Below are 9,678 nucleotides of genomic sequence, written 5' to 3'. Positions count from 1 at the left end.
TTCTCTCTGACAACATTCAGCTGCTCAGGTGCAGGCATGAACGCTCATCTCAGACTGTAGTGCTTAGTCAGACTGTGGTTTTTCCAGGAAAGTATGTTGGAGGTTGAGGTGAGTAAGGAAATGATTATAATGGTGAATCATGGACTCCAAGCTAGACCAGGAGGGAAATGAAGAATGGACAAGGAACTGGTGGGATTAATGGATTAGAGGTCTCAAAGAGGTTGAAGACTTAGCAAATAGGGTCCTAGCACACAGAATTGAAAGGATGGGAGGTGGTAAATGGAGAGTGAGCTATTATATTTTCATATTTCGAAGATGGGGTCCTTTTGGGGTGATTAAAGTGTTGAGGGTGTGAACTTGGAAGGGTAGCTAAGTGAAGAGGGTTGTTGGAGGTGAGAAGATCAAAGGACTGAGAAACCAGGGTATTGAACAGATCATCAGCATGGATGTTAAACTCACCCATGGTGTTCAAGCATGGTGCTAGTGGAAGGGGCAGGGAAAGATTACATTGGTCGTCAGAAGATGACAGCAATCAAGATGGTCAGGGTAGTAAATCTGAATAGGAAGAACTTCAAATGAGCAGAGATCTTTGCAGGAGGTGCGTGGGGGAAACCATTAGGAAATTCAAAGTCAACTCTAATATCACTATTATATTTTACTGACATCCTTCCTATGGCCAATGAACCGCACCAAACAAAACCATCAGAAACCTTTCAACTGGGAATGCTTTATTATAGATCTTGCCACCAGGAGGCGCTGTCAATAGTGGAACGCGGACCTCCAAGCAATCCCCGGAGGCCAGGAAAGTGTGTTTCAGCCTGAGCACTGAGGACCCCTACGGCTCTTGTGAGATATTGCAAGGAGCTCAGCCATCCTTCCACACAGCAGCGCTTACCTGTAGAGAGATTCTAAGCGTCTGTAAATCTTAAGAAAAAAAGAAAAAAAAAAAAAAGAACAAAACGCAGATTCTTAAATTCCTTTAACGAGGTTACTGAGCTATTGCAAGGTTTTAGTTATCATGTATTTTTCCAACAAAAGAGGTCTAAAAGTACAGCTACTAGCATGTACTGGTTTTTATTTTTAAACAATTTTTTAAAGATTTTATTTATTTATTTGAAAGAGAGAGACACAGTGAGAGAGGGAACACAAGCAGGGGGAGTGGGAGAGGGAGAAGCCGGCTTCCCACCGAGGAGGGAGTCCGATGTGGGGCTCGATCCCAGCACCCTGGGATCATGAGCTGAGCCGAAGGCAGACGCTTAACGACTGAGCCACCCAGGCGCCCCACTATCATGTAGTTTTATGATATTTTCTCCCGGGTAAAAGGAGTCCACATAACTGCAGGTTTTGATAGTTGATGGTAACACCATACTTAAAAAAATTTTTTCCCCAGGGACACCTGGGTGGCTCAGTCGGTTAGGCATCTGCCTTCGGTTCAGGTCATGATCCCAGGGTCCTGGGATGGAGCCTCCTGTCAGACTCCCTGCTCAGGAAGGGAGTCTGCCCTCTCCCTCTCCCCCTGCTTGTGCTTGCTTGCTTGCTCACACATTCTCTCTCTCTCTCCCTCATATAAATAAATAAAACCTTAAAAAAAAATTTTCCCCCAAATTATTTGTTGTAAGTAGCATGACACAGTGGGAAGAGTATAGGGCTGGAGTTAGAATTGCAGCAGCAGCAGCAGCAGCAATATTTATTATCATTATAATCAACATTTGAGTGTTTACATGCACCAGAAACTGATGTGAACATTGCATATAAATTGATCATTTATTCCTCCTATAATCTTATGAGGTAGGTACTATCATTAGCCCCATTTGACAGAGAAATAGGGAGAGATTAGGTCACTTGCCCAATGCCACACAGCTAATAGGTGTCGTGGGGGTAGTGGGATGGACTTGAATTTCATTTTTCCCCTAACCAGAATAGTTAGGAGAAAACACCTCTGAATCTCAGTAGCTTAATTCAACGGACATTACCTGCTTTACACAGGTTGGCAGGAGGCCTGGGCTTTTATTGTGCTGAGGGACCCAGGCTGACATTAAGTTTCATTTTGACACATGCATTCACCATCACCATCGCTGATCTCCACACAAGGTAAAGAGCATCCTATAGTGTCTGCAATGGCAATGAAATACTTCTGCTTGAAAATGATGTGTGTCATCTCATATTTCACCAGTCAAAGCAAGTCTTACGCCACTCCCAACTTCGAGGGGGCAAGGAAATGCACTCCTGCCATAAGCCCGGAAGGAGTCAAACCAGACTGTTTGGTACTAATGATTACCACTAACACTCAGGCCCTGGGCAGGTCACGCCTTTCTTGGCCTTAGTTTCCCTACCCACAAAATGAGCACAATCATTTTGCAAGGATCCCTTGTTATGAGGCTCCCTAATTAAATGGGGATGTTGATTATTGTTACGGTTGCATCCCACCAAACTTCCACTAGCGGAAAATCTGTCTCACCACAGGCAGCCTTGTAGCCCTGCATACACAGCTGTCTGCAGAATGGCCTTTATCCTGGGATACCTGCCAACCTTTTGGTCACACACACACCTAAAGTCTCGGAGGATATTGCTTTCATTTCCATCAACAACGTGCGACAGTTGTCCCAGTGCGACAGTTGTAGTCCCTAAGCTTTGCTCAAAAGCTTAGTCTGGAACCACCAGCTGTCCAGTTCATGTTGAAAGCTTGAGACTACTTTGGCTTGAGCCTGTGAGGGTCTTGGTGAGTGTTCCTTCCTTCTGGTTCCCCAAGCTCGATCTTTGAATTGAGTCAGATCACCAGGACTGTTTACTTGTTTTCTCACAATTTCACTCCACAGACACTCCCCAGGATGTCGGCTCTGACTCAGAGATGAGCTAAGCTACAGAAACTCCTTTGTTGGCTAAGGATTGACGGTGCTGATAGCAGTACAAAAAAGTACCCTTAAAAAGTGCGTTTTTCACTTCTGTGCAAACAGTAGTGACCACACTGCAGAGCACTTCGCTGGCTCCTTTCCTATGGGTCGTTTTGCTGTGCAGTCATTTGTCTCTTCCTTGTTCCTCTGATAGACTAGGCTGTGAACTTCGTGAAAACGGGGAAAATCTTTTCATCTGGGTTTCACAGCAGATGTGAAAACTTGGTACCCAGCAGGTTCTCAATAAATGTTCGGTGCATAAAAATGCTTCTGAAGATTCTCCATGTAAGTTAATACACGATGATTTCCTTGTAGAATTTAGTGTCTATGGATGCGCAATTAGGCTAGCTGAACTTCAGGCCCTGAGATTCTGTGAAACTAAAATAAGGTCGAAATGGGGGAGGAGGAGGAGAAGCGCGCGTAAAAGGAGGACATCTCAAGCGGCCGGAGCAAAGGTGGAAGCAGGAAGCACAAGGTAACGTCGGTCACGGAGAGGGCATCACTTTGCCTGGAAGATTAAAACAGGTGAAAGAGGAAGGTTGGAGCCAGATGCCTGTAGGGGTCTAAGGTCAAAATCCAGAAGGAAGAACTGACAGGATTTTGACTGGAGACACTGAGAGGAAGGCGTAAAAAAGGCAGTGGTGCATCAAATTCTGCGGCCAAGAGCGCCCACAAATGAAAAGCAGGATGAGAGGAGGAAATATATCCTGTCCCCAAAGCTTCGTCTTATCTATGGGCGCTCCTGTTTCACAGAGGGTAAGCCGAAAGCAGAGTCTACGGTTCCCCAGGGCCAAAGGAGTAGAGGAGCCCCGCCCTGCTCCGTCACGTGGCCAGAAGCGCCCTCGGCACGTGACCCACCTCGCTCTAGGCCAATCAGCTTCCGCAGGGGCGGGACACCGAGTCTGAGAGGCGGGAGCATCAGGGAGGCCGCCTCTTCTCGCGAGCCTTGCCTCCGTCTCTCCTTAGCCGCCCACGGCCCGGAGAGAAGATCTCGCGAGGCTTGGGCGCTGCGGCGGTAGGAGGAGGACGGAGAAGGACGGAGTCTAGCTGTTGCTGCCTCCCTCGCTCACTCCCTCGCGCACTCGCCCGCCCCCTCCCTCCCTCCCCTCCCTCCCCCGGCCCCGGCTCCGGCCCCGGCCCATTCGCTGTTCGGTCTTTCGCAGGGAGGATGTCGGGCTCGTCGCTTCCCAGCGCCCTGGCCCTCTCGCTGTTGCTGGTCTCTGGCTCCCTCCTCCCAGGGCCAGGCGCCGCTCAGAACGGTAAGCAGGGGGCCGGGGGCGGGCCGGGCGGGGGCCGAGGGACGCCGGCGGCAGGAGGAGGCCGTCCCGGGCCCGAGGAGGTGCCGGAGCCAGGGGAAGAGGGCCGGTCGAGAGTCTGAAGGGCTGCGCACCCAAGGGGAGATGCCGGTCGGGAGTTCGAAGAGGCGCGGGTGTGAGAACCGAGGCGCCGGTCCTAGAGGTGGGGGCGTCCGTTAGGAGCTTGAGGTGTTGCTGACTTACAGGCTTCACGTCGTGGGGCCCGTCGCTGCGAGTCGGCGAGGGGACACCGGGAAGCCCACGTGAGGAGCTGGAGTAGCGGGGGCGGATGAGGAGGGGGCGCAGCTTTTAAAGAAGGTGGTAGAAGACAGGTATTTGTTTAAGGCGACGAGATTGGTGCCAGTCAGGCTCCCCAAGAGAATGGGGGTCCCGGGCACTGGGGTCATCTAGAATTCTACGGGGGCCCCGTGAGACTGGTGACATCCTTAAAAAATAAGGGAGACACTGCGGGGGGAGGGGAGTCCTGAAGAATACTGAGCAGAGTACTAGAGCCCCAAGGAGGGGTAAAGACTCAGGGAACCTTGGATATGGAGGTGGAGGGAAGGTAGGTGGGAAGCTAAGGTAGTGGGTTGGCTGCAGTAAGGGATCTGGAAAGAGAAGCAGCTGTGGCTCTCAACGAGATGGGGGAAGAGGGCTGGGTTTGCTAAGGAGGGTGGAGTGTTGGGCATTCTAGGGTAGTGGTTGGGAGAGCAAAAAGGAGTTTCTAAATAAGGAGAGGAAAAATGAGCAGAGGATGGGGAGAAAGGGTTGAAACGGAGGTAGGGGAAATATTTATTAGAGCAATAAGGGTGCCTAGGTACAGAGATGGGGGTGGGGGAAAGACAAAGTAAGGGAAGGGAGTAAAATGCAGGAAGCCGGGGGTGTAACGTTGGTTTGCATTGTGGAGGGTATATTAGGGACGGGAGGAGCTGAGTTGTGGCGAGTGCTGTATGATATTGTTTAGGGCTTTGGGAAGACAGACACACATAACTGGAACTGCAGTGGTGGAACTGGATCTGACTGAAGAGAGGGAGATGGAAGAAGTGGGTTTTAAAGATGTAAAAGTTTCAGAGCAGAACAGACATTATTTCTGAGGACCACGAAAGTAGTTCCTGAGATGTGTGCAGTCTATAGTGGAAACAATTGGGTTTTGAACTGAAGCTCTTTAGAGAAGATGGAGAAATGGTGGGAAATCATGGTGATGGGGGATCAAGACAAAAAAGATTCTGTGTTACAATTCAGCTGCTGAATTGATCTTTCAGAGGTGAAAAATACTGTGAACTAGTTTCTGCTTTTGTGGAAACAGCCTTTAAGAGGTTTAAAAATATTTTTATAGGAAAGAATTTATGAGAAGTCCCTACTAGCGAGTGAACTAGAAATTATTTTTGCTAATTCTTCAGTGTCTCGTTATACTAGAACAATTTAAAATTACTCTTATTAAAATAGTTGGAATTTAATGGCTTTCATTTAAAAAAAAAATCAATGACAGAGCCAATGGAGTTAAGTATCCTATGGAGAGTCTGGGCTTAAAATGCTGAAGATTATGGTGAAAATATATCAATAAGGGATTGAAAAAGCACCATCAGTTAAATATAAGTGTTTGTTGTACCAGATTGCACTAATCAAATCTTATGTATGCTTCATGGCCTTGAATTATCACTGAAGGGGTCAGGAAGGAAATATTTTTAAGTCTCTAGCATTGAGTATGTGAAGTCGGTTGGGTATTTTTCACTTTCCTCCAAAGCTTGAGGCCACTGTGGAAGGCGGGGTAGAGTTAGTCTGATTCGTCTCATCAGTTTTTAGTTTGTGTTAACAGTATGACTTAAAGGAGCTTAATACTAATTTCAGCTATTTGATTTGTGGAAATAGCATAGTTTCATTTGGCATGATAGGTGAGAGATTCTTGATCTTAACATGTTTAATCTCTGTGCTGTGGCTTAGCTTCTTTCAATGATTTATAATACGGCAAAATTGTAGTTTCTTAGCAACTAAAGCAATGTTTCTGGATAGGCCTACCAAAGACTCGACTGGCTATTCTCAGTGATATGTGTTCTAAATACGGCATAGTGCAGCTTTTCCTTGAAATGAGCTTGAATTCAGTCATATGACCTGACTGGTGAAGTGAAGCTTAGCCCTGTAGATGACCCAAATGAATGTAAATTTAATTTAAGGAAGAAATGGCTGTGTTTTTGTGTGTTTGAGTCCATATAGGGAAGGATGCCATTTTATAGCTTTCTATAGCATGTTTTATGATAAGATTCACGCTTTCAACTGGTAATAGCCCTACAAGAGTCTGACCTCTTGTCATGGCGTTTGTATTTTATAGTGTATCAGAAATGGATACCATGCTTTGTATGATGTCAAAATGTTAGATTATTAATTTAAAATGATGATTTAGGAAAAAAAAAAACCCTCCAAACCTAAGTGTTTCTGGATTAGGTATGTGGTAGTTTAGACTGATTATAAATGTTTTTCAAAAGGTCTCTCATTTTTTCCTATTTTGAAGAGTTTGATGACCTTCAAGGCCTCTTGCTTCTCAACTGTGACCCATTACCATAGAGACTCAAGGCTTTCATTCAGATAGACTTTCTCATCCAAATTTTAGACTTATAGGACCACAGCTTAAAGTAAAACCCTTAGTTAAGGAGTTGCTTTTTTGTATGTATCAAGAAAGATGTAATTCATTTTAAAGGAAGAAACTTGTTTTAAAAAGTAACCTGATAAAACATTCAAAAACTTTAGACTTTAAAATTGAATAAGGGTAAACCAAGCAGTATTATATGGTGATCAAGAGCACAGTCTTTGGATCCTGATAGACCTGGGTTTGAGTCCCAGATCTTCTAGCTAAGTGATCTTGTATAAAGTGCTTAATACTTCCAAGCTTCGGTTCTATCATCTGTAAAAGGAAGTTTATAATAATGCCAATCTCCTAGGGATGATGTGAAGATTAAATGAGATAATGGCTATAAAGCACTTACATTTCTGCCTGGCATACAGTGGCTTTCAGTAGGGAGGGAATTTTTACTATATGTAACACTTGTTACTATATGTAACATATGTTACTATATGTTACTATATGTGCCATATGCTACGTTAGGTAGCATAACAGTAACTATATGTACTAAATGTTTGCTCACTATAGTGTTCGCTGTTACTGTTGTTATTCCTTAAAAAGTAGCATTATTAATTACTTGTTTTTCATCATGTATATGTTGAGCACTTAACTGTTAATGCTGCTCATTATCTTGAATAAAATTAAGTAGGACATTTTGAAGGCCCTGAACAGAGAGGTTTGTGCTTTTGCTTATGTAACTTTAAATGACCAGCTGCACTGTGTCTGCAATTGCAAATTCTGGTGAGGAAGTTTATATTTTCATTGTCAGGGAGATTTTATGCCTTTCTTTTTCTTTCAGTGAACTAAATATCTTTCATATGGATTAGGTATCATCTTTTTATAGAATCACATTGTGAAAAAGAAGCTAAATGTAGTGCCTGGCACACAGTGGGAGTGTTGGAGATGTTAACTAATGAGTGAACGTGGAGTGGAGTGTAGAAATGCAGTATATTCATACTGAAAATATAAAATTTGATAATTAACAGTGCTTAGTGGGAGAAAATAAGGAGTCTAATGAATTTTATTATTAATGAACAAAATTGTAAGAAACCATTTTGCTTGGGTGATAACTAGATAGTTGTGAACATTGTCATATGTAACAGTGCCAGTATTAGCAATAGATGATTCACAAATCTTTTTCTTTTCTGTCAAGTGCTGTTTGCTTCGGTGGTTTGGCAGTTTTCTCTCCGTATGTTTTTAGACATGTACTTGCTATTGATTATGCATCTCTTCTGTGGGTGAACTGAAATGAGTGACAGAAGACAGATGTTACCTACGGCATCTGTGGTGCAAATGACATGCCAGATGTCAAGCAAGAGTTCTTAACATAATTAATCCAAATAAGATTTTAAATGACCAGAAGAAATAGTTTACCTTGGAATAAAGCATTTCCCGAGGATTATAAGCCTCCAGTCTCTCAGGCAACTGATAAGTGTCACTACTAATAGAATGGAGCACCTAGGCATGACAAATTGGTCTTGGGTCTCCGGTAGAAAGGCCATGTTACTAAGTCAGGATTCTTCCTGGGCTCTTAGTCTTTGTTTTTCAAGGTTACTGATTCTGAATTAGAAAGAGATGCAGATGGGGTTTTTGTGTTGTCAGACTTAATAGAGCTGACCTGTTAATACACCAAGGTTTAAAACAACAAAAGGAAATAAAAGCCCTTAAATATAAATGTGCTCCACAGTCCAAACATTTGCCATAAATTGAGTGAAGATCATTGCAGGTCTGACTTTGAGTGAGTTATTCAAATCTTCATGAGAAATTAGACAAGTTTGTCTTGAAGGAATCCTTTTTCTCAATTTTGATATGAAATATTTTCTCTAGAGCATATCTTTAGACGTTAGTAAAAGGCAAAATGTTACTGTATTGTCTTTATTATTTTTTTAAATAAAAGCAATTGTTTAACTGGGTTTGCTTGCAAAGATGAACAGATATGACCAGATAAGTGTTCCGATGATTTGGACATGTTTTCATTTACTTAGTTTGAGGTACTTGTTCAAAGTAAGATGTATGTAAAATCTGATACTTTGCTGGATCTATGTAAAAGTTTTTGTTTACAAGATAGTTTGGGAAGGTAACAAGTAGCTAACATCTACACAAATGAAGTGTAGAAAAACAATGTTGGATATTTTGCAGGAGATGTTCAAAAAAGTTTGAGTAAAATTATGCAAATAAGTTTTGGAAGAGGTGAATTATGTGAAAACTTTTTTGCATCTATTCCATTTTTTGTTTACAGTGAGAGCACAGTCTGGACAGGATCAGAAGTAGAGAATGAAGTTCTAAGAGAAAGGGAAAGACAAGAAAGGCTTCAGTAGTACAAGAAGAAAAGTGGGATGTAAGACAGGAATAAATCTTCATTTGAGGAGCATCTGGAAAAATGGAATCTGTCAGAAAATAAATAGAGCAGGGACCTCTAAAGTAAATTCACACATCAATGTTAAAAAAAATGGTATAAAATCACCTCCTGTGAACAACTGGCTTGCCTTTCAGTGTTTCTCTTAAAACATTATCATTTTACATGGCATTTTTTAAAATGCCATTGATGACATGGAGTTTAATTTTAAGCACCTTAGATAATGCATTTTTAAACTTGTTTGTGAGGTTTTTGTGGATTTTTTTTTTCAGAATTCTTAATTTTAGTTGGTAAGGATTAGCTTTGGGAAGGTAGGAAACCTCTCCAGTAAAATTAGTTGATTTATAAACTATTAGATTTTATAGGCTTAGACCCCCCCCCCACACACAGACTTCTCACTGAGTTTAAAGTGAAATATTGCAGTGATCTTATGTAAAAACATTTCTGTATAAAATGTTATCTGTTTTTCAAGAATTTGTTCAATTTAGGAGAGGGAATCAAGATTTGTACCTAATTCCAGTT

The 9,678-nt window shown here is 42.8% G+C and overlaps 1 protein-coding gene across 2 annotated transcripts in view; it reads left to right on the top strand.

Annotated features, from left to right (window-relative positions):
* Positions 1-3,898: 3,898 nt before the first annotated feature.
* Positions 3,899-9,678, top strand: part of NPTN (neuroplastin) — a 71,784-nt gene continuing 66,004 nt past the window's right edge. The window contains exon 1 of one of the 2 annotated variants that reach the window (XM_027570986.2): positions 3,899-4,150. In XM_027570986.2, the coding sequence (XP_027426787.1) occupies positions 4,060-4,150 (91 nt within the window). In that variant the 5' untranslated portion in view covers positions 3,899-4,059. The remainder of the gene's footprint in view (positions 4,151-9,678) is intronic. The other variant, XM_027570985.2, reaches the window with a different exon arrangement.

The sequence above is a fragment of the Zalophus californianus genome, chromosome 6 (genome assembly GCF_009762305.2).
Source record: "Zalophus californianus isolate mZalCal1 chromosome 6, mZalCal1.pri.v2, whole genome shotgun sequence".
NCBI classification, from domain to species: Eukaryota; Metazoa; Chordata; class Mammalia; order Carnivora; family Otariidae; genus Zalophus; species Zalophus californianus.
This window is presented reverse-complemented; position numbering and strand designations above follow the sequence as displayed.